We start from the raw sequence: 25,029 nt of genomic DNA, 5'->3' as shown, positions 1-25,029 counted from the left end.
GATAGAGCCCTTTCCTACTTACGTGTATAAAAACATTGAAATCCATAGCTCCTCCTAGTTTGCTTCACTTTACAAGAAATACGGATACTGTCTTTGATGGATGTATACAAGTATCTCTCAGCCTACACTTACGGACAGGTTCAGGGAGATAAGCATCTGTAAAAGTCCCTGGATTATGACGCTAATTTGGATTGAATCAACTGCTTGGTGCCCCCCTCGGGGACGTGTGCCGCACAAGTGCGCTGCCCGCCCGGCCACCGGGGAAAGGCGAGCAGCCGCAGGCCCGTCGCCTGTCGCTATTGGAGAGGGGTGGCCGCCCGCTCTTCCTCTGCAGCAAGTTGCTGTGTTGCAAGTTTGTGCCGCTCTGCACCGCTGGAAAAGCTTCAAGGCGCGGGGAGGGGGGGGGGGGGGGGGTAGCTAGACAGCGAGCAGAAGTTGACCCCCCCCGACGGAGGGCAGTGACCGGCCGGGACGCTCTGTCCAGTCCTGTCCTTTCCCGTCCCGTCCCGTCCTGTCCCGCTGGGGAAGGCGGGAGGGGGCAGGCAAGGAGGAGGAGTTTGGCGGGGGGCAGCGCCGGTTTAAGAGGCGGCGAGCCCCCAGCCGTGCCGTTCCGTGCTGTGCCGTGCTGGCGGGATGGAGGAGCGCTACAGCAAGGCTGAGACCCTCGCCCTGCGGAGGAAGCACATCGGGTAGGGTCTGGGAGCGCGGCCGGGGGCGGGAGGATGAGGTGGAGGAAGGTCTCAGGCAGCTGCACTGTCCCCCCGGGATGTGCCACTGCCCGGACGGCCCCGCTGAGCACTGCTGGGGGCTGGCAGCGCTGGGCATTCCCTCCGGGGCTGCCGGGAAGGAACACGGCTCGTCAGCCCTTCATCTTGCCAGATCTTCCCTCCGCCTCTAATTCCCGCGGCGATGGGAGGGTGCAGTCCTTAAACACAGTACATCAAACCCTACATCACTTTTTTAGAGATCAGAGCAAGCAACCTGAGTGTGGTACCCAGGTGAATGTCTAAAATGCAGCTGTGCAGGGTTTTGGGATTTGGTTTTGGCTTGGTTATTTCGGGGTTTTTATGTGAATAAACTGCATGCTCCTGGAAAACAGACGGCTCTGTTAAATGAAGCCGAGGAGTTTTCTTAAGCTAAGTGGGAGAAATGCAGGAAGGCTGCTAGCAGCTGTGACCTGAGCAATATTCCTGGCTGTGCACTTACCTGATTCCATGGTATTGCAATATTAGTTACACCAGAATGTGCAGCTATAATTCTTTTATTCAGTAGGTGTTGCTAAGTGAAAATAAATCCAGATTGTTAAAACCATACTGGCTATTTGCTGATTGCATCCTAAATGTGTGGCATATATAGAAAGTTCACTAAAGAGTCAAAAAAGTCGTCCTCATGAAGACGACACATAAGCCTCTCTTTGGGGCCAGCTCAATATTACAAGACTTGCTTGTGCAAGGATTAGAGGATCAGATTGTGCTGGGCAACCAAAAAGAAACTTTCACCAATCAGACTGATCTGCTGTAGAAGAAAATTCTGTGGTCAAGATCTGGCCGATGATGATGATGGTGTGCATTGCTTTTAAAGCGTACCAGAGCAGTAACTGAAGATTTCAGAAAAGATCTATGCAAGGGGGCTAGAAATTGTGAGAAAGAAAGTAAACAACTTCACTTTCTCAGGGTCACATTTAGGCTTTACAAGTTCGGAATCTCAAAATACCCAACAATAACTCCTGAGTTACCTGGAAACAACTGTGCTTATGCAAGGTCACATAAACATTACCAAAAGTTCAGGGAGCTTTCCTTCTACTCAGTAATATCATTCAACATAATTACATTGGCATGTTCCCACTGGGGGTTGGCAGGGGGAGAGAGTACTTCGGGTAATTTTACAAGGAGTCTAAATTTTGCTGGAAGTGATATAGGTTCTTATAAAAAGCTGGTTTTAAAGATTTTATCCAAAGCAGTCAGGAAGAAATAGTGAGGGTTTTAAGACCTTCTCAGTACCTCTGAAAATAAAGCCCGCAAAACATTAGTGTTTTGTTCTTGAATGTGACCTCTATATGATAGTCATCCATTGCGTGATGAGTTTTTGGCTATAGTATAAAACAATGTCTAACAACATAACTTTATTCCCAGTGAGTTAATTGCCAATACATGTTTGTAAGGCATGTAAACAAACAGAGCTACAGCCTAGAAACACAGCAGGACATATAAGGACCTGGAATGACCTGCAGTCACTATGCTCCTGTGAAACCACTTGCAGACAGAATCATGCTTTGAATACACCCTTATTAAAGACCTGCTTCTGTTCCCACTGTGCTTGAGGAGTGGCACGGGGGCTGGTTTTAATTTCAGCAAGAGCCCCACTTGCCCACTGTTGTGATTTAAGCCAGGACACTCCCCATCTGAACCACTCACAAGCTCATTGCAGAGGGAGGCAGTTGTCTCCAGAGCTGCCAAAAAAGCATCCCTCCCAAACACTCAGAGGAGGGGGAGCAACTAAGAAATCTAAAATGATGTTATTTTATAATTTTTAATTTTGTTTTTAGACCTTCCTGCAAGGTTTTCTTTGCCAAGGACCCTCTGAAGATAGTGCGTGCTCAGGGCCAATATATGTTTGATGAGAAAGGAGAAAAATACTTAGACTGTATCAACAATGTTGCACATGGTAAGCAGATTAACCTGTAAGACTGTTCCTTAATTTCTAATAGGGATCAGAACATGCTTCTTCTAAGTGATGAAGTTCACAGTGCTTCTCTGAATCTCCTTGTAGTTCAATAACTGGCTGCTTGCTAGTAATAACTAATTGTTTTCCTCTCTAGTTGGCCACAGTCATCCATATGTGATAAAGGCTGCAACAAAACAGATGGAACTGCTCAATACAAATTCCCGGTTCCTGCATGACAACCTTGTGCAGTACGCACAGCGTCTCACAGCCACCCTGCCCGAGAAACTCTCTGTTTGCTATTTTGTTAATTCTGGGTATGTCTCACTGTTTGGTTTTTTCCATTATGACTACTTTGCAGCTGTTGAGGTGGACACTCAGAACAGCTTGGTCTAAATCTTACTAACTAGGACTTAGTAATAAGCAACAAAAATATTTCTAGTAGTGTACTGTCGTATTTAATGTGCTTAATGCAAGACAGCTAAAACATAAAACTGGTTTGCTGAAAGCTCTGCACACAAGGGGGAAAAAAGCAAGAAAAGCAAATCGGACTGCAAATTGGTAAATGCTAGGTACAGAGTAGTGAATACAATCTGTAAATTGATGTATGACCTGGAAAGGAGTAGTCTTTTTTGGCGGTCCGTTTACCCTGTCATCACTTACTTTGCCGGAACAGACAACCTGCAGGGACTTGTGAGCAGAGGGGCTGTTACAGGTCAGACTAGAAGTTTGAGTCTTCATCTGAGGAGCAGATTTACATTCTCTGATGCCTGATGGTGTAAGCACCGGGGACGACAGAGACGTCATGGAGAGTGGGAGATGGGGTTGGCATGCTGCTGCTTTCTGAGGGTTTGTGGCTGCATTGCACTCTCAGCTGCAAAGCAGTCTCAGTTGTACCAAGAGGAGGTAAATGTCTACAAGCAAACTAGGGGAAGGAAAGAAAGCATCTCTTTGTTTGCTATTTATACAAAGAACCATTTTTTCTTCGCCCTCTTACATGGCATTTTGTCCCAACCTTAGCATTGTAATCTGTATGGTAACAGAGCCTGCTGTGTTATTATATCCATTAATCCCATGCTTCGTCTTCTGTATGAGAATACCATTTTAATTGGAAGCCCTTCCTCACTATTTTGTGGCTGTATCGGTTATTATGCAGGTCTGAAGCAAATGATCTTGCTTTACGACTGGCTCGGCAGTACCATGGGCACCAAGATGTGATCACTCTTGAAAAGTAAGTACATAGAGCAGCTTATATGAATGCAGCCAGCAACTCCTGCCATTACCTCAGAAGTGGCTTTGCAGTAACCCCCTGCTGTTTGTACTCTACTGCCGGCTGAAAGAAAAGCTTTGTTGCTTTCATATTAGAACAGGTCAGGAAATCCCTTTTCCTTTTCCGCATTTGGATAAACACAAATCTTGAAGATCTCTGAAAAATAAGCTTGTCAGTACCTCAAAAGGTCAATCACCTGTTACAGGGCATTTCCCACGGAGACTCCTGAAGCAATTCAGGCCAAAGTCTTGAATGTGGGTTTCCAACATCAATGATTGGTCTGGCCACAGGGCTGCTCTGGAGAAGGGCTTTCTGTCCATCACACTCTACTGGACATGTTTCTTTTTGTACAAGTAAATATTCAGCGGACAAGAAGATCCTGTAACCCTGCAGCAGTGTTGCACTGGTGCTCAGCTCTCTTTCAGTGAGCACAAGTATGTGCACAAAACCAAGCAGCTCCAAAATCAGGAGGCACTGAGCAAGCCACCACCCGTGGGGATGGTGGACAGCCATGTCTCTGGATTTCCCTTGCTGAGATGCAGCTGTAGGCTTGGGTCTTCTTCTCAGGTTGTGATTAGCAAGTCCAGCCAGGGCAACTGCAAGAGCACTTGCCTCTATTTGAATGGCACAAAACTTATTTGACTCAGCTGTTCTCAGATCACTGTTAGCCCTCCTTGACTCATGGCCAAGGCTTGAAGCCTTTGAGAGTAGGTTCCACCAGGAGAGGTGGAGGATGGAGCTGGCTCTGTCACTATTTTACTGCAGCATCTTCCTGAACACTGCAAGATATTTCTTTGCCCTGGTTCTCACACTCTGTAGGCTTTATACCATAGCTACCATCTCAGTCAAGGAAGGCTTTCTGTCCTTTCTTTGTGCTCATTAGCAGATTTTTTTAGCTAGTAGAAAGTTGTAAAGAGCACAAAGGAGTTCAAACACATCTCTCTACCCTATTTGTGTGCTGTTAAGAGATTGTGACATGTCTTTGATGTGGTTTGAGGTTCCCTTCACTTCAAGTTTATGGCTGAAATAGAGTGTTTATTCCCTGAATGAAGCTGCTACATTCTTTAGGCTCAAAAGACTGTTTTCCTCATTTCTAAATCAAATTGGGCTTGGTAGTAACCAGCTTTAGAGTACTCTGTGATATAAAGCTTTTATATTCAAACAATATTCATACTTACCCTGAAAGTGGCTCCAGCCAAACATTCTAGCCTGTAGGGTCTTCAGGGCAGGTAGCAGTGTGCTGCTGCTGCAGAACATCCCCACCTTCAAGTGCAGTGCACGTTCTTGAGAGTCTCTGCAATGGTGTTGGGGTCTAGTTTGCAAAGCTTGGGCTAGCCAGAGTGGTCCCCACATGTTGGAAATGAGGGAGCTGGACTCATCTTTCTACTGCTAGGTAAGGTTGCTAGGGCAGCCACCTTAGAGGTAGTGTGGTCCAGGGAATGTCATCTTGGTCTGTCCCCATGCTGGCACTTGATTTTATGCAAGAAAAAAGCCTCCTGGTTCCAATCTTGCTAATGAATTAAAGTCAATGGCAATTTCACATTGTCTTTGAGAAAAAGACTGAGTAAATTAAATCAAGATCACTTAACAAACAGTGCTACTGTGTTGCAGATACAGTTATTTGTTCTGGATTATTTATGGGCACAGCTGTAATTTAGCTCTTCTATACATTTGGTGAAAAGTGACTTCGATATTTAACACTTACACAGTGCTTACCATGGCCATGTTACATCTCTGATTGACATCAGTCCCTATAAATTTAATCAGCTGGGAAAGGACAGCAAGAAGGACTTTGTCCATGTGGTAAGTGTGGTTTTTTTGCTTTTTGTCATTTTTATGCTCGTTACGCAGCATACTGAATTACCCACTTCTGGTGTAAATACACTTTCATTCTGTTTTGCTGATGCTAGACTACATACACTTGGCTGTTTATTAAATACAGTAAAATTGTTTGCTTTTGGATTTCTAAGTGGGCATTCAGCTGTGAGGCTGATTTCCTTCAGAATGCTACAAGTTTCTTGAGTCACTGCACTATATGTTACAAAGTTTGAAAAAATTAGCCACTACCTGTTATGTTGGTTTGGATAAAGATAGGCAGGACATTTGAGTCTACTTCCAAAAACTGGAAAGGGAGACACCACAGGTTCACACAGATCTGGGTATAGTGCTCACGGGTGTCCAACTGAGTGCAGTACAGTTCGATTTTCTGCCTGATCTTGATATCTTACAAAAGCAAAAATCATTCTCAGCCCAGAGGTGTACACCAAGCAGGTCTTTCCTAGCTAGACCTCCTTGCATTAAGCACACTGTTGAAGTAGTAGCCACCTTTTTATACCACTTCCTTTCTCTTATTTACTGAACAGTTTGTAGAAGATGGAAAGTCATACAGATTTGTACTGTGACTAGGACACCGGAAGGAAAGTCACGGACTGGAAAACCCCATTTTCCAGTTGCAGAAATGGATCTTTCTGCAAGAATCTGAAATAAGATGATGGATGAGGACTCAGTATTGTGTCTTGGGGGAGAGGAGGGATGGTCTTGAAAGGTGGAGGATGTAGGGATGGTTTTGAAAGGTGGACGATGTAGATGATGGCTGTTTCAGCAGCTGTTGAACACATCACAGGCCTGGATTGAGTTTAAGCTCTTGTAAACATATTTGCAATTCCATGCAGAAATTCAGGCTGTACTATTAGTATTTTTCTGTGTGGAAAGAACAAAAATGCAGAGCAATAGAGAAGAAAGTAAATGTTTCATAGAAGGATGGGCTTAAAAAAAAAAATAAATTCAAAAATTGTTTTTTTTCAGGCTCCTTCTCCAGATATCTACAGAGGGAAATACAGAGAGGACCACCCAGATCCAGCAAGTGCTTATGCTGAAGAGGTGAAAAAGATTATTGAAGAAACACAGAAGAATGGACGGAAGGTGTGTGTTTTGTGCTCTGTAAATGCTGAGGTTTCATCTGTTAAGTGTGGCATGGGGGCTTGAAACAGGCAACTAAGGACACGTTTCTTTACTCAGTTTTGCTTGCTTCCCCCCATCCTTCATTTTCTATGCTGGGTTCTGTGTTCAAAATAATAGCCCATTTTTCTACCTGATGCTCTTTATCATAGTATTTCTAGGCAACAATGAAGGGATCAATAATACAGATGCAAATAAGCAGTTACAACCAAAGCAGTTTGATTTATCATTTCATGCATTGAATCAGTAGATTGTGAATATCTTAGGGCAAGGTTTGAGGTAAGATGAGAAACTGTACAGATTCTAGCAAGGATATATCAAAGTCTCCAGGACGTGGGGTAAATATACTGGATAAAATCTTGATACATTTCCAGGTCTAGTAGCTTAAGGTAACTCTGTAGTCATCTAAAAATGTATACCTTCCAATCATTTACAATATGACCTTAATAAAAACAGACGATTTCTGAACAAGTTTACCTAAAATGCATGTTAATGTTTTATATGATGGCTTTAGAGTTTCGAGACATGTAGAGCTTGATCCAAAGCCCACTGAAGTCCCAGAAGGCTTCAGTGGGGGTTGGAACAACATGTTCTCATCTAGTCCAGTGCACTTACATCACTCTTTTAGTTTCTTCATCAACTTTTTTTTTATTCTCTACTAACGGATAGTTTTGTTTTTTCTTCCCTTGTTTCCTTTCTTTTGCATATTTCTTAGGTTTTGATGACATAGACCTGTGGCAGGACAAGTTGTGCTAAAGGCTAAGCCTCACATGCTATGGGAAGCTTCGTACTCTTTGGCCGTAGCATGCCTCTTCAAATATAGTGTATGGTTCTTTACACGTTACTGCTCGGCCTTGTTTCCAGGAAGACTGCACCAGCCCAGAGAGACCTCTTGATGCTCAGGGAGGGGTTCACAAGTGGTGTGGGGATGCAATCCCTTAAATAGCAGACTTATGCCGAGACTTTGGGGTAATATCATATCTCTGCTGCATAGACCTCTGCTGTTGACAAGAAACGAATTTTGATGTTCCAGTGTATCTGATCCGCTGCTCTTACCCTTACTGACTTCAAATAACTTTCTTTTTCATTCCTAGCAACTGGAATTATTTCATCTATAGAATTTTTCTCCTCTTTTGTCAAGTGCCTTATGCTGACATTTTACTTGTGTAGTTACTTGCATTAAGCAGGGGTGCCCAAAGCATAGCCTCAGGTCATTTTACAGTTCAGCTTCTGCCCACCTCTGGCTGGTGTTCAGGATTGAAAAAAAAGCTGATCATCACATATATGCATTACAGGAGAGCCTTGGCATTAAGAAAGTTTCATTAACCTCTTGGGGAAAAAAGAGTTTCACACACAACATGGTGGTGTGTCTCCTGTAAATTGAAATCTGTAAATAAGTTTGCAGAGCTCCCAGGAGCCTGATCCAACATCCACTGACATCAGTAAGTGTCTTCCACTTCAACTGTAGGACTAGGGCTTAATATAGGTCCTTGTATTCCTATCAGGTTGCAAAGGTGGCCCTGGCTACTGCAAATTTGGGCACCCCAGATTACAAAATGAATAAATTCTTTAGCCATAGCTGTTCTCAAGAGGCCTCAGTTGTCCAACCTGTTTCGTGGCTAAATTAAAGCACACATTGAAACACGTATTTCTAGGTTGTTAGGTATTTGTGTAAAGGCCAAGTAGATGAGCACAGTTCTCACCTGAGTTTGTTTCTCGTAGATTGCTGCCTTCATAGCTGAATCCATGCAGAGCTGTGGAGGCCAAGTAATTCCACCTGTGGGCTACTTCCAGAAAGTGGCAGAGTACGTACATCGCTTCAAAAGGGTGTAACTGGAAAACGAGCTAAAGAAACAGGTTTTTCACTATAGGCTTATGCAATCAATTAAGCTATCCCTCTCTGTTGGGCTTGGCTACCTGTGGTTCCTTTCTACTTTTTGAAGAGTATAAATCCACTTCTATTTTATTTTTATGGAACATTAGTTGACCAGTTGTTTTTAGCTGGATAATTATCTTTCCTTTTCTATCTTTAATACTTAGGCCACAAGTTTGATGGAAGATGAAGCTGAACCTTCATAGATAGAATCCTGAAGTACTATTACAGTGCCCTATTCTGCATCAACGTATCAGATTTTTTCCTTAACGTTTAGCAAACTGAAAATTTTATCAATTGAAATAGCTATAGCTGTGTTTCGGCAGCCACATTCTTTCTTTTTTCCTAACCTGGTCTCTCACTGGAGAATTTCTGTAGTAGAAGCTCCCCTGTCCCAGACTGCCTGCTTGAGACATGTACTGCAACACTAGTCATTGAAGCTATTCTATTTGTTTTCAGGTATGTGCATGCAGTGGGTGGAGTGTTCATAGCTGATGAGGTCCAGGTTGGCTTTGGCAGAGTTGGGAAGCATTTTTGGGCGTTTCAGCTGCAAGGTGAAGACTTTGTGCCTGACATTGTCACCATGGGAAAACCCATTGGCAATGGCCACCCTATGTCTTGTGTGGTCACAACAAGGGAAATCGCTGAAAGTTTTGGTGCTTCTGGAATGGAGTATTTCAATACAGTAAGTTTGTATGTGAAAGATTGCCTTCTTTTATTTTGGTCTGCATTTAGCAGTTAGAAGTTGTTCAGGTGATTCAGCTAACGTCTGCGTCCACCACCGCATCACATTACTTGAGAGTCAACCACAGTCTAACATCTAAAAGCAAGTGGAAAGGCTTTTAAATATGCTCTGTATCAAGTGATATATCTTACTATGAACCAGCTCTAGCTCTCTGGCAAGCCATGCATTTCAGCTCACATCCATAAGATAAATTCTACTTTCCTTCTCTCTCTCTCTCCTTGCTCTGGAATGTTGGCCATGTAAAATCTCATTTTCTAGGACAGGCTCTGTGTTGGTGGCACGTGTACCCTGGCAGACCTTGCTCTGCAGTTGTCACCTAACAAAACCCTAACCAAAAAAAGTGACCATTTACCACCAAACATTTGAGCTGCATGCATGCCACAGAGAAGTAGCTTTCTTCTCGTTTACCAAGTCCTCTTTCTGCTCCTGTGACTGAGCCTTCTTCCCAGCTACCTTGAATCCCCTGCTTTTAATGGAGTTTATACCCTCTAGTTCAAGAAATAGCAGATCTATCACCCACCCACTGCTCTTCACAGGAGTATTTTGCCTGCACATGTAATAGGCAAACCATGAGAGCAGCTTGAACACTTTGGCAGTGAAATCTTCAAATTACTGAAACTCAAAGCAGGGGAAATGGTAGCCCCTCCCTTAGGCCTCTTACACTGCCCAGAGTGTAGGGGATGGTGCCCCACAGCCTGCATGGCATAAAATCTCCACCTCTTCAAGCATTCCTCATGACATGGCAATCTGGAGAGGGGAAGTGAAGGATAGGCACAGTTGAATGTTTCTTGATAGGTTTTGTTTTCCTATTTGTCTTTACTATCAGTTTGGAGGCAATCCAGTGTCTTGTGCTATTGGTTTGGCTGTGCTGGAGGTAATAGAACAAGAAGATCTCCAAGGAAATGCTACACGTGTAGGAAATTATCTCCTGGAGTTGCTGGCTGAGCAAAAGGAGAAACATCCCTTAGTGGGAGATATCAGGTGGGTGCCTTACAGCAGCGTCAGAGAAGAATAATAACTGTGCTAGAAAAATAAGTTGGGGGTGCTGGGAACACAGAAACATTATGTCATGGTTATGCTACACCTTTTTTTAAATGGACGACACAGAACTGATACTGTGAGGCAGTATATTTTTCAAAGTTGTCCATCCATCTACTTAGAATTTAGCTTCAGAATTCAGCTCTGAAGTGTAGTCGTTAGAAAAGCTCTTGGAGAGAGTAGGAGGAAGAGCTATCCGCATGTGATATCCTAATTGTCAGTGCACTGTTGGGATGTTGGATCTTGTTCAAATATCTGGTTCATTTCACTTGGAGATCTTAGTATGGGTTTTCCTCATCTCATGTTACTACTATGAAAATTGCCTTCAGGTTGGCGAAGGAAGAGGGTATTAAGTTGTGAGGGTGTTTTTGGTTCTTAGTTTTGGTTATTTGTCTTCCACAGCTCCCTGGCTTGAGGTTTGCAGGGTAAGAGAGAAAGAATATTACTCTGTCTTTCTTAACTGGCCTTAATAAGCCAGCTAAATTTGTTTATCCAGAAATACCTGTTATCCCACTTGATCATCTGAAGTAGCCAGTGCCAAAAGATGGCCAAAGAGAACACCCTCCTCTCTTTCCTGCTCTTTCTCCCTTGTACCCCAGGGAAGGGAACTGTACTTCATAAAAACAGGTTTTGCATTTTCTTGCAGCAGAAGGCTGGGGTTACTGACACTGGGTTTCACTGGTTTGTATTTTTTTCTCTGCTCCAGGGGTGTTGGATTGTTTGTTGGAGTGGATCTGGTGAAAGATCAACAAAAGAGAACACCAGCCACAGCTGAAGCTCTTCACCTTATTTACAAGTAAGTGGCTTTTAAAAACTATGTGCAGTGATCAAACCCTCCCGATATTCCCCAGCAGTTAGTCATTAATTTTCAGTTTAAATTTGTGTAGCTTTTGATAACATAGCACAAGAAAAAAAAAAAGTTTCAAAATATAAGTCGGTCACAATATAGTTTTATACCTGTGCCTAACACAGAATTTTCCTCTTTCCACAGGCTGAAGGAGCATCAAATCCTTCTTAGTGCAGATGGACCCCACAGAAATATACTAAAATTTAAACCACCAATGTGTTTCACAATGGAAGATGCAAAACACGTAGTGGAGACAATTGATGCACTTCTCACAGGTATGTATGCTTTGGTGCTCAAAGGAATGCTCTTTCTAGATGACCCATTTGGTAATGACCCATTGGTGATGACCCATTTGGTGCTCAAAGGAATGCTCTTTCTAGATGACCCATTAGAAACATCAGCCGCCATAATCTAGGCCATTATATGCAAGAAAGCAATCAATTACATTTCTTACCACTTGTCCAAACTGATGTTCTTAATACCAATTGCTGTAAATAAATAAAAAACTCCATATGTACTTCATCCAGACTTCTAGCCAAAATCCTGCTCTTGATCCTTTCTCTTACAAACAGAGTGTTACTACTCATTTCTGGTCACATATGCTACATGTTAAGGAGCATATATATTCATTCAGACAGGCCTGAAAGACACTGCTGAAACACTGGTGAAACTTTCCATAAGGTGCTCTACCCTTTTTGTTTTATTTTAACTGGCGTACTGGAACATGATTGCCTCACTCAAATTTAGCCTGAAGGTTTTCAGGCTCCGTTTATCTTCTACCTGGGGACCAATCCAGGGGAAAATAATGTACACTAGGTATACTATTAGCATAAGGACTCTTCAAGCCCATTGGACATTGAATGCTCCCATCTCCTGAGATTGTAACAACTCGAGTTAGACTAGCATGAACCGGCTGGACAAAGGGAGAATTCAGCTCTGAAAGGTCTGTCTGAATCCCCATGCTACAGTCAAGCCTCTAATTTCATTCTTTTCTTTAAACACCCCCAAGCTACACAGTCCGGATACGTTAATCACGTTGCCTCAGAGAAGTGTTTTAGGAAGTATTCATCATTCTTCAGTTATTCTTCTGTGTGATAAATGCTCTGAGGAATAGCTGATTAGGTATTCTTTACTTCAGCCAGCTGTTAAACTGACTGTATGCTTACTTACCCCAGTTTATACTTAATTGAATTCTTTTATTACTTTTTTTTTAGAAATTGAAGAGGCCACTGGAATGAAGATAGAAAATAATGCATCTGCAAATGCACAGTATAAAAGAAAAGTATGTTTTGAATTTTTTTTAGGTCTTATTCAGATAGGTGTTTGGCAAAGCAAGTATAAATTACTTTGGTGGAGCACACCTTCATTTTTGGTGGTGTGAGTAGTTCTGTGCCTTGAAACTGAGCTCAGAACGTAACCCATTACTAGAAACCTGAGAGGATTGTGTTACTGGGGCAAATTTAAAAAGAGCTGAGTAATACAGACCTACAAGAAGAATCATGTTATAGACAAGCCCCTCACCTTGGCTGCCTTGTGTGCAAACAAGACCAACCAGACTTTGGACTGCACAAAATTGTGAAGTCAGCAGTCAACGATGTTACTAGTTCTGGGTATTGCATGCCACTGATGGCTATTTGGCTTTCTAAGCAAGCCTACAGCCTGGAAGGTGTCCAAGTTTTCGGAGAATGCCAAGGATTTTGTTTCCACCATAGCTCTCTGAGTATGAACGGCTGATGTGCATCCCAATTAGGACTTACTAGGTTGCAGCCCCAGCTTTGGATAAATCATCTATGATTTCTCACAGCCTTAAAAACCTGGCACCCACCATGTTTATAGGAAAGCTCACTGAGCTGTCCCTTGGTGAGTTTTTCAGTGATACTGTGAATAGTGTGAAGGCAACATCTGAGCTGTCTAGGGATGTAGTAATTAAGGCAGACGCCATATGGATTATTGGTTATCTAAATTATACTGGATTTGGGGTGCAGAACTCCTCTTACAGACATTTGTATACATTCGGTTCAATTTCTTTTCAAAGCCAAAAAGTTGTGCCACTGAAAAAGGAGAGTCAGAGCTACCTAATTCCAGTGGCTGCTGGCTGGAAGACATGTATGTGCCTTCATTGCATTTCATTTCTGTTTCAGACAACTGAAGGGAGTTCTCAATCAGAAGGTGCAAATGAAAGCATCAGCCATATGAATGGAGCTGCCTGCAGACAAGAAAATGGCCTTTATTCTAAAAAATGCTCACTGCCAAGTGAAACAATAAGAACATGAAGAAGGAAAATTTCCTCATTCAGTTTGAATTTGTGTCCGGATTGCTTTTGAGAAGAAGAGTGCAGTAGTCAGAGTCCTGTGATCTGTTTGAAGCCTAGTCCTACCTTCCATAAGCTGATTGAATTCCTATTAGCTTCAGTAGGAGTTTAAAATACTTTTTCAAAGAAAGACATGAACGACAACTGCACCATGTGGCTTGAAATCTAGATGTGACAGAATGGACAAGTGATACATAAATACCTTGGTGCTGATGGCAGGTTTGGCATAGGTACACAAACTCAGTGAAATCTGTTCATTTACCTGTGTTACACAGAATCTGAATTGCTTAACCATACAAGCAAATGCCAGTCCTATTAAAGTTTAAAATTATATGCTTAACTTGCTATTTTAACAATATTTTAAATTTCAATATTTAATATTGAGATGTTAATTACTTCCCATGTTTTAATGGCTGAATTCACAAAACAATGCTTGAGAGAGAAATCACTGTTATCTTCCAGTGTAACCCTAGGTCCTATGGACCATATTCCCAGCTAATGTAAATTGGTGTAGCCTTGTTAATGTCAACAATGTTCTATCAAGAGTCTACCACTGTGTGTGTAGAGACATGATGTTTATGCAGGGTGTTCTCACTTTATGTGCAAAGAAAATTATGAATCTGGATCCTAATTTTCTATGGATAAAGCAACTTTTGTAAAGATAACTATTTATATAGAGTAAGAATTTTTCTTTTTTTTCATTTTTTTTTTTTTACCAGAAAGTTTATATGTTGAACCCTCTCAGTCCAAAATATATGCAAGTAGAATATATGTCATTTGAGACACACTGATTGATTGAATTTAACCTGAGGGTCTCTCAAAATGAGGTTCCTGGGGACAGCCCAGTTTGCATTCGCATGGATCTTAGTTGTTTTGATCCTGTTGTAGCAGTGCTGCTACTTTTTGTCAGTGGTGACGAAGTCACATGCCAATTGCATGGGATCCTGACACGTGAATAGCTATGCTAACGTCTGACAGATCACTAAAATGAGAGGACCACTGCACAAACATTTGTGCTGCAGATATTTTAGACTGACTTGTCAGTGTTAAATTTCAGCGAGAGTACACAAGACCTGCTTCTGTTTAATACATGTACAACTCCATGCTATAGAAGATACTAGGGGCTTTACAAATGGTTTGTACTTCAGAAAAAAAGGACAAAGTATATTTATTTCCACTTCAGTTTTAATACCCTGAGTTCTGCTGTTTTGTGATTGCTGCTAATGACCCTACTGATATGTCTGAAAATTGAGCACCTTATCTAATTTCATGTTTTCCACAGTTTGCTATATTAATATTGATGTTTGTGGTATAACGTCTTCCACCATCTTCAAGCTGGCTTATTTTCTGTTTCATTATCCTTGAATAATTCTTCCATAAAATAAATCTCTTCTTATTTGTAATTATGATTTCCCCCACAAAGAGGTTTTTTTTGGTTTAATTTTATTCTTCAGTAACACCTATTTGATGAGGGAAGTAACTTCAGTTTTGGCTGGAGGTTGTCTCCATGCCAAAGCAGAACTGTGTTTCTTCAAGGTCTTATATGGCCCTCAGCTGCTGGCAGGTCTTAACTTCCAAGCCAGATGCTGCCTCAGCTGCCACAATTCAGCTCCTGCTAGCCCTGCACCAGGAAGGAAGACATAAGTCTTTCCCAACATGAAAATACACAAAGACCTGAAGTCAAAATAATTTGGTATGTGTCCAAAGGCACGGTTTAGATCAGTTCCTGTATGGAGTGCGGCTGCTTACTTATTACACCTCATCCGCTGCACAGAGCAGCAGCAGCACTTCCCAGCAAGCAAAAGCTTGTACAATTGATTGGAAGGGTTAAGCTCAAAGAGACCCAGACCACCAGTTGTCTACATGGTCTATGGCACTGGCTGTTGTGGCTGGTCATTAACATTTAAGTTTCAAAAGCATGCCAAAGAACGAAAAAATAATCCAATTAGCCTAAATCTGGGGGGAGGTGAAGATTAAAACTTCATAAACACAAGGGGCCTGTTCCTCTGCCTCTACCGTACCCGTGTCTTGCTTCTGCATATGCTTGAAATAAATGGAGCAATGATTGCTCCAATTTTCTAGTGTTTTTCACCCAGTTTCTGCTTCACAAGTTAGTATGCAAGATGCAAGTTACCTAGAACAACGGTCTTCTATCTTCTTTAAAAAAGAGAGGCTATCGATTCTATGATGCAGGCTAAAAAACTCCAAACACTGTTGTTTAATTAAAGGAGTCAATCCAACGGTTACCAGGATTAGAGCTGGATGTACTAGATTCACTATATCATTGTTAATGTTCCTGCAGTATCTCAGGGTCCACCTGCAAGATACTGTGAAGGGCTTAAAAGAGACTGACTAAAGAATGGGAGAGTGGAAGCAGAAATAATTAAGGTTAACTTAGAGAAAGTGGTTCCAGTCAGCTGAATTGATCAAATATATTCCCTCCACTGAACAGGCAAGGCTTTTTGCCCCTTTCCAACAGTTCCCCTTCTTTCTACCTCTCCTCTCCTGCCTGTGTAATTGCTGGTTTAGCCATGTGGTTCAACCTCCACCCTAGCCCTTACATTCATCAGAGGTCTCTGTAAGCCAGTTCAGCTAACTAACCTTGCAGAAAGAAATAATCCTTTTTTTCCCCATCAGTTTTCTGCAAGGCTGATGAACAAACTCATGGAGGAGGCCTGAGCCTGCACAGGCCATGCAGCAGGAGGAAGAGATGGTGGGGCGAGGGAAAGGCAGCACTCAATCCCAAAAAGGCATCACACACTAGAGTTAGTTACTTTTATCTTCACTTTAGCTCATAATCCTATTGGAAGCTGAGTCAAGGTAATTTTATTGCATTCTCATAGTTTACCACTGTTTTGATCACTTTTATAGGTTATGTTTAAGACTTTCAAGCAAATAGACTGGTTAAATCAAGGGGAAAAGAGAGTGCTTGCTGTGAAGGCTAATGAAGGAGTGACTCTGAGAGTCTCAACCCACTGCCAGTTAAGTCCCCTACACAAAAGCAAGCAGGACTGAACCTGTGAGGAGTCAGAAAGCTGCGCTTTAGACAGCACTGTTCTAGGAAGAAGAATCAGGATCTAAAGGTGCCACGTCAACACACCACTACCACTGAAATGCCAGGGAAACAGAGCATGCCACAGGCCCATGTCTGGGTGAATAAGCCACAGCCTTAGCTCCATTAAACATTGCAATGGGAACACATTAAGTAGAAGAATCATGCAGGAATATTATATGTTGTCTGTGACTTTTTAGATATATGGTTTCCTAGACAAACAACACAGTCTTACCAGAAAATATGTTTATAATCTTCACAGCTGCTAAGATCAGTGGCTCTGAACTGACAGACAGCACGGACACAGCAAAGTCCAGAAGTGAAAAGTTCCCTGAAGAAGCAAGCTGTGACGATATAGGATAAAAAATGGGAGGTGAATGAAAGGGACTAAGGGACAGGCCTGAAACACTTCTTTTATATTTACCAATGCAATCTTCAATGCATTTCTGTTTAAAAAAATTAATCATTTGCAAGCAGAGCAAATTAGCTCATAACAGCAGAAAGGTTAGTTTAAATTTCCAGGTTGCTCAGTGATGACTTGAGAAGGTGTTCTAGTAGTATCCATTTTCAACCTGGACTTGGCCTGTGCTGCTGCCATCCAAGCTCTGGCAGAAGGATTATGCAAGGGAAGATAATGTCAAATGACTGTGACAGGATTTCCCTATCTCTGCTACCCATACAAATTTGCATTTTCCCACCTGGACCATTGGATTTTGTTGTGCCTGTGGTTCAGCAGAAAAGATGAATTAGAAAAAACAAGTTATGCTTTTACATTTCTCACTGACTTGTGTTGTCACTGGACTGTGTCATGTCATCTGTAAAGGCTTCAATTTCCAGAGATGCAGGGTATCTTACAAAGGCAGGACTCTTCAAGATGATATTTTATAAGGAAACATATTTGGACCTAAGACCCTAGATACAAAGCACCAAAAGTTTAAAGCCTTCACTTAGCTTCACAACTCAGGATCAATCTGCATTAAGCAAAACAACCTCCAGTCTCTTCCCACCTCTGCTCACAGCCATTCATGTGTGTTAGGATAAACACTGCTCAAATATCTCAATAACATACATTTAGAACAATGTGGAATTAAAAAAAGGAAAAAGTAAAGGAAGTGGAAGGGGAAAAACATGAAGAAATGTGTTTCAGTACAGCACTAAAGGTTGCTAAAGCTCTTTAATAATAGCCCAGGCAGAAAGTCTTGTAACCACATGAAATTCTGACATCTTTCTGTCTCTGTTTACTTCCATGTATAAAAGTCACTGTAATAACCTTCATTATGTTTTTTAAAGGTTAATCACTGTATCAGGCACAATCATAATTATATAGCACTGCAGATCACAGAGTAAACTAGCTTAATTTACTTATTTGCAGTTACCTCTTCTTATTCCCTACTTGCATGTGGCTTTGTCAGGAACTAAAGCCCTATGACTGCAGTACAAAGAGACCATTTATGTGAAATATAATGAAGCAATGGAGAGACACAAACACAGAACAACAGGAAAGTCAGCAGTCTGGCTAGCATCTCCCAGGAAGCCTAAAGACCTGTAAATACATTTTCAGCTGGCACAGGTCACTTTTTTTAAGCAAAAAGAAAGCTTTTGGTCTCCATGACTTAGTTTTGTCATTCTAGTCACAAAATAAGACATGAAAGGAGTTCATCTGGAAAATGTACTACTAACACGCTCCACTGGCTTGCTCTTGAGAACAAAGATTTCTGTTCACAGTACTTAGAATTAGCTCTCAACTAAGTTAGATTTATTCTACTTTCTACTAGGCAAGACACAGATCATACAAATCATAAGTAAATTGAACTATAAGAACAGACTGTATTTTGCACATTCACCTTTGAAGAGCACCATTATAGTACACGAGACCTACAAGTCTTTGTTAGACAGGACCAGAGTCCCTTCCAACTTATGTATGTATCTATGCAAAAATAATCACTGCATTTAATGCTGCTTTCTGTACTCACAGCCAAATGAGGACATGATTACAGGCGGTGAAACCCCAGTGAAAAAATTACTTCTAGAGTAAGCTAGATTTGATTGTTTATTTCTGACATAGATTGTAAATATCATAAATATCTACCAATAAAGATGGCATCTTCGCTCTTTTCTCTCACAAGAGAAATTGCAGAGTTACATACCCATGAGCATCGTATGAAAACATTAACTCACAAATGCACATGGCTTCATATGAAGTCCGTAAGACTTTTCCTTCATGCCCCTATTTATTTGTTCCCTAAAACCTGATGAGAACCCTGTTCTCCTTTTACTACACTTAACCTACACTATAAATCTTTGCCCACTTTGGATTTGTGAGTGGGAGGATGGTGCACACTGGAAAACATGCTAAAAAAGCACTTTGTATTGCATGCCTCCCATGGGACAGCCAAAGTACCAAAAACCTTCGTGTGCTGCTGGGTACCCACCTCCAGGTAAATGTACTGTTCTATTTTCTCTTCCAACATTCCTGAAGTTATCAAACATCATCTTCTTCCTCCTTGTCCCTCAAAAGGTTTGGCAGCTACTGACAATACTGCCTTCTCTATAAACTTGCTATTTTACATTCCAGAAGAACAGTCCAGAAGAAAAAATAGCTATTTATACAGGGATTTCTTCTATAAATTATATGTGTGCATGTAAATTATGTATATAGGGGTCTGTCTGTTTATCTTTTTCTATATTTATAAACACTTATTGATGCATGTATACAGACCCATTGCAAAGCAATTTATCCGTTACACAATCTCTTTATGTTCAATAAATATAATGTGAAACAGAGGGAATCACTGTTTGGCATGTTTTTGAGATTAAAGAAAGAAATTTATGAAGGGGGGGTGTCTTAGTAATTGCAGGTGAAACCTTTAAGAATAACTGCCAGAATGAAAATTGCCTCTCATCTTTCTTTTCCTCTCACTCCCTCCCTCCCCCCCAAAAAAAATGTAGCTGGAGAGAAAGAGGCACAGCTAGCTTGCCTAATCTCCTTTCTCTCAGCCCATCCACAGACTGCCCTCCTCTAGGAAGGTTCCTAGAACAATTGCTAGGGGGTTGCAAATCAATGGTGGCAGCTCTGGCTCCTGTAACAATCCCTCTGTGCTGCTGAATGGTGAATTACCTCAAGTTTATTCTTTCTTTCCTGTTTTTCCAGACTGGCTTCTATTCAACTAAGCGCTTTATACTTACACAATAAACCCCAAGGCTTGCTCAAATTCAGCACTGATTATTGCAGAGTGGCCTAGCAGTCACACCTGCATTTTCTATATTTTTTGCCTTCTCTAAACAAATGCCACTTCATTTGCAATGTCTCCTTGCAAAGCAGACACTGCTTTTGGCTCCTGCTGAATATGGTTTGCAGCAAGCTGCTCGAGGGGGAAGGCTCATGACAACCGAACCATAGGCACATACGCAAGAAGAGTGGATTGTGTAGGGAGAAAGTGGTGACACATTCCAGCCCATGGGCAGCAGGTTGTCTTAAGCAAGAGGCAAACAGGAAATAAAAACAGGGAAGCAGAAGAATCATATGACTTCAAGCACCTTCTAAGTGCACAACACAAGGACAGACAGGAGAAATCTCTGCCGGCCAATAGAGCACATAGCAGTGCCAGTGTATTTCCCTATGTCTCTCTTGCTAATGCCTATCTAGAGGATATTATAATCCAGTCCATAGTATGTACTTGCTGAGAGCCTTAGAGCAGCAGTTTTGCCTCATCTCAGACCCAGGAGTCTGTCCCAGTGTGTATGCAATGATGGCTTTCTTGAGCCAGCTGAAGTTTTTTGGCAGCACACAAGTGTTTTCTCTTAGTTAGTCTCCATAAAAAACTATGCAGCTTCTAATGGTGCACCACATCTACTTTGCCCTACCTGCTACTGAACCAAACAACATACATCAATTCTTCATTATCTGGGTTTTCCAAAAGATGATCTGTCTCACATGGGAAAAGACACACTAGGACATCAAATTCCACTGGTTTGGAAACAGTTCTTGTTTCTCACAGCAGAATTTAATTTTGCACTGCCTAGCTTTCAAAATCTTTCAAGTCTCATCACTTGTACAATACCAGTGGAAAAAAAGAGTCTCATGACTCTGTTATGAGTCCATTTTATGTAATATGTTTGCAGTGAATGATTAAACTAAAAGATTATTGCTTAGTAAGTTTTGAGTAGTTGCCCAGAAATCATGCATGCAGAGCCAAATACTACCGCTGATGTTTAAGCACTTTTAAAAGGATTAACTAAAGGAGACCATGCCAGAATTCATCTTTTGAACAGGGAGGTGTGCTTTGCTTGCCATTGAAATGTCAATGACAATGACAAATTCAACGTTGATTTGAAATGACGCAAAATGCACAGGGAACTTCATTCTCCTGTTGCTTTAGATATCAGCACTAACGTACACTGAAGGATGAATACATAGTAATGAAGTTAGTGATGGCCATGATCCAGGTGAGTGGGGATGTGTAGTCTTATGTCTTTGGCAGTTCTCTTTGTGTTCCCTTTATGAAAGTCACAAACATTCATGTGACCCAGTGGGCTGTTCAGGAATAATTTACATCTGTAATGCTATGATTACTGCTATACAGAGATTTCATTATTCCTTAACAATTTTCCTATCAGGCACATCAAAAGCTCTGGTGTAAACACTTGGGCAAACACAATCATAGAAGAATTCACAAGGCTCCCTATTGCTTGGAAAATATAGGGGTTTAGTGCCAACTCACAAATTGTTTGTGAAGAGCAAAACCAAAATAAACTGCAAATGCCACTGCAGATTTTATAACTAATTGCCTTCATTAAATGCTTTTGCAATTAGCTCAAGTCTAATGGAAGGGCTTGCCTGTGCTTGCAAGTTAATTCTGACCAGAACAGAGTACATGTAGATTGCAGTAACTACTGTAAAATACCTCGTGTGTGAAAACCTGTTCTGGAATCAGTCTGCCTCATTCCACTTTAGATTAATCCACTCTGAAAGAAAGAATTGGGATATGACACATATCAGAGTTGAGAGGCCTTTTTTTAGAAGTACTTGAATTTGATACTGTCTTTCCCTGTTCTTTCTTTCCCTTTTCAGTATGCTTTTTGGCATACATTTCATTCATCTCTGCAGTAAGGATAAAGGGAATACTAAAAAAGAAGGGAGCCCTTCTGGACTGTATTGATTAATTCCTGCTGACATCCTTGGATTCTACAGCAAATGTTGTAACTAATGATCTCCAGGTATCTGAGGCCTTTGCTTGTACCTCTAGGTTCAGAACTTCATGACCGCAGTGCCCTATGTAACTTGCATAGCCACCTCTGTCTCAATAACACTGCAAGGGGTAGGGAGAGGATCAGCTTGGACACTAAAGCGGCACAATGAATCACTACAGTAGCCAATAATAGTACTTTTAGAGAGATACATAGTCCTGCACAAGATTTTAGTTCCCATATTCTCTTAGAGCCTCTGAACATAGCAATAACGACACTAGCAATCAGTGGCTCTTTAGACAGCTTTTTGCTCCTTTTGCCTGCAAGAAAAACAGCCAACATGTTAATTTCCGTTACCACATAGCAGGCCAGAAGTGCTTACATGATGACTTTTAACCCTTGTGGAATGGGATGATCAACCCCTTTCAAGGGGGCTCATAAAGTGAAAAAGGAAATGCTCACCAGATACTCAATTGGGAATGCATGGCACAACTCCTGAACAAAAGATAGATATATAAAATTAAAATAATAAAAAGTCAAAGCAGTGGCAATAGATGACTCCAGATCATTCAAGGCTCTCTGTATTTCTTTTCCTTGGCTGTGGTTCCGACTGTCCTGAAAGCTGGTGCTCTGAACAAAGCTGCATCCTAGCCTTCAGCTAGCTGGGCAGGAAGCTCAGTTTTCAGTACTATGCTTTTGACCACAAAGCATACACCTGGGGCCAGGAACTGATGTGACAGTTTTAGGCTGGCTACTACTAGATCAAAACCTCTGTGGCCACAAGCTACATAGACATGATTCAGTACAGGTTCAGCTTATTAAATAGGCGGAGGGAGAGGGAAAAGAAGCAGAGAGAAGGAAAGTTTATTTTGGTGGATGTTATGCCACATGAGGCATAAACTGTCCTGCTGCACATAGCATAGAGTCTATAAACTATAAATGAGTTAGTATGTCAAGTTTGGTAGAAATTCTATTAAGTGTATTCATCTCATCTCTGTTAAATCATGCCTCTAGGATGCTTCACAGATGAACAGGGCCAGTATCTGGTACTGGATGGTGCACCCTGCTGCTGGTGAATTAAATACCACACTCATACAGCTGCCCAACAGAGGCACTCACTACTCTGGCAAAACTGCAACTATAAATCACCACACCAGGACTTAGATAATCCTTGGATTCTGCCGATGAAGTGTGCTACTGAAGATGGGACCCAAAGAGCTACTGAACATGCCAATGATGATGATTCTCAGTTTGAGAAAACAAAATGAGAAAAAGAAGAGATGCAGCATCTCCAACAGGAGTGTCTCTAGGCTTCAGCAGCAGTATGAACTGGATGTAAGATGGCTGGCAGCAAAAAATACATTTTAAGATATGTAAAATCTCAGTGTACAGCAACAGTTACAGTACTTAATTAGGCATGTTGACACTTGAAACCCTCTGTGGCTGGGGTAGGAAGCCACTGGTATGAATTTAAAGTAACCTATATGTGCTACCTTTTATTTCACATAAAAGTGTCCAGCCAGAGCATGATACAGACTGAGTTCAGGGACTATCACTAATTTGCAACAGCAGGATCAATCTAAAAAAGGCAAGGTGCTTCAGATTAGGAGACACTATCACCTACATTCCTTACGACCACTGCAGGGAAATGTCTTGATACCTATCCTGCATTAATTCCTTGCCTCCACAGACTGTTCTTTTTTTAAAATGCCAGGGAAGCACATTTCCTCAGGCATTTGAGCATTTCAAAGGTCTGGAGAAATCTTGCAGAGGAAGAGAGACAGAGAGAAGAGTGTGCATGCCCATCCTGAAACATGCATATATATATCTGAGCACCACGGAGCTTTACACATGAAAGGGTGTGTCAAGCTTTTGCTTGCTCATTAGCTCCATTAAGCTAGGCATCTCTTAAATTTATTAGAATGGATCATATTCCCAGTTGGTATAAATTATTGTGGCACTTCTGCCTTCAGTGACGTTATGCAAGTCACAAGAGGCTTGGATCAGCATCTTTATTCATGCACCTGCGTCCCCAGTCCCATGCATTCAAGCTACTGTATGAAACATAAAATGTGAATTTACTGCTTTTACCCTCAAAGTCCATAGACAGCCTAATCTGAGAGTATGTGAGCTGGTGGATACCCATGGGGTGTAGGTTTGCACTTCAGGCTGTCTTACAGTAATATACTATAAAAAGAAAATATTAGCACAAATTAAACAAGCTGGTTGAAAGAGTCAGCAGGTTGGCTTGTAAACAAGAATCATGCTGGATCCACTCCATTCCTAGCATTAATTTCCAGTTAAATAATCAATTATAAGTGTTTGAGAAATTATGTTTACCATTTATCTGGAAAAAAGAATTCCCCTTTGCCTCCCGCATCCTATCAGAGCCCTCCACTGTGCTCACATTGCCCTACTCAACCATTACAACTCTTCGTCTCTCGGCAGCAGTGACTGAGGGATATATATAGTAGCTTGTTCTCTAGATAAGTGCAACTTTTATAAACAGAGAGAGAAAAGGAGAGAAAAGCCTCTCTGCTGCTACCTCTCCTTCTCCTTGCTATCCCCCCAAGACCTTCTGAGCCCCTACCACTTCCACTTCACCTCTGCCTGCCATGTGGGCTCTCTCCTCCTCCCCATCCTCTGTTTTCCCGCACTAGTTCAGAAGCCCAGAGGATTGTGCTTTGCTAAATGTCATGCTTCAGCTTTGTGTTCATACACAAAAGAGTGAAATAAGCAGCCAAAACTGGCAAGCAGTGCCCAAAGCACTTTCCTGACTTGCAGTGAAGCAGCCATTCGCAAAGCTTTTGGGCAATGAAGCTCCAGGAATTGATTCCCAGAGTCCACCTTCTACCTTATCCTGCCCACCACAGAATCTATTTTTCTCCACTGTGGCCAGTGGCACTCCCAGAAAGAATTCAGGGCAGAATTCGCAATGGCACTGAACAAAATACCTCGGTTTTATGTCAAATACCAGCAGTACTATCATGTGAAAAATGTCTATTTTTAACGGATACTTTGAAACACTTCTCCATTCAGATAGCTCACAGAAGTTCAAAACCTTTGGTACTCAAAACCTTTCAAGCA

At 41.7% G+C, this 25,029-nt stretch overlaps 1 protein-coding gene across 3 annotated transcripts; it reads left to right on the top strand.

Moving 5' to 3' along the window:
• Positions 1-548: 548 nt before the first annotated feature.
• On the top strand, positions 549-14,472 carry ETNPPL (ethanolamine-phosphate phospho-lyase). Of its 3 annotated transcripts, XM_061478431.1 has the most exons (13): positions 549-689; positions 2,546-2,664; positions 2,819-2,978; positions 3,818-3,892; positions 5,641-5,734; positions 6,737-6,853; positions 8,612-8,694; positions 9,222-9,447; positions 10,334-10,488; positions 11,252-11,341; positions 11,537-11,667; positions 12,607-12,674; positions 13,534-14,472. In XM_061478431.1, the coding sequence occupies exons 1-13, from the start codon at positions 634-636 to the stop codon at positions 13,663-13,665; spliced, it is 1,506 nt and encodes a 501-aa protein (XP_061334415.1). In that variant the 5' UTR covers positions 549-633; the 3' UTR covers positions 13,666-14,472. The 3 variants fall into 3 exon arrangements, with proteins under 3 accessions (XP_061334415.1, XP_061334420.1, XP_061334426.1); XM_061478436.1 differs by lacking the exons at positions 12,607-12,674; positions 13,534-14,472 and adding an exon at positions 11,785-12,582 and having other exon boundaries at positions 11,537-11,718; XM_061478442.1 differs by lacking the exon at positions 2,546-2,664 and having other exon boundaries at positions 556-689.
• The last annotated feature ends 10,557 nt before the right edge of the window (positions 14,473-25,029 follow it).

Source organism: Pezoporus flaviventris, unplaced genomic scaffold (genome assembly GCF_033815535.1).
Source record: "Pezoporus flaviventris isolate CSIRO_AGI_PZ_B2104156 unplaced genomic scaffold, CSIRO_AGI_Pfla_v1 ptg000002l, whole genome shotgun sequence".
In the NCBI taxonomy this organism is placed as follows: Eukaryota; Metazoa; Chordata; class Aves; order Psittaciformes; family Psittacidae; genus Pezoporus; species Pezoporus flaviventris.
This window is presented reverse-complemented; position numbering and strand designations above follow the sequence as displayed.

What these genes read in the sequence shown, in the direction of transcription:
- ETNPPL (XM_061478431.1), top strand. Translation starts at nt 634, where the DNA reads ATGGAGGAGCGCTACAGCAAGGCTGAGACCCTCGCCCTGCGGAGGAAG. An exon ending in AGAAGGACTTTGTCCATGTG is followed by an intron (nt 5,735 to 6,736) that starts GTAAGTGTGGTT and finishes GTTTTTTTTCAG; the next exon opens with GCTCCTTCTCCAGATATCTA. An exon ending in GCTCTTCACCTTATTTACAA is followed by an intron (nt 11,342 to 11,536) that starts GTAAGTGGCTTT and finishes CTCTTTCCACAG; the next exon opens with GCTGAAGGAGCATCAAATCC.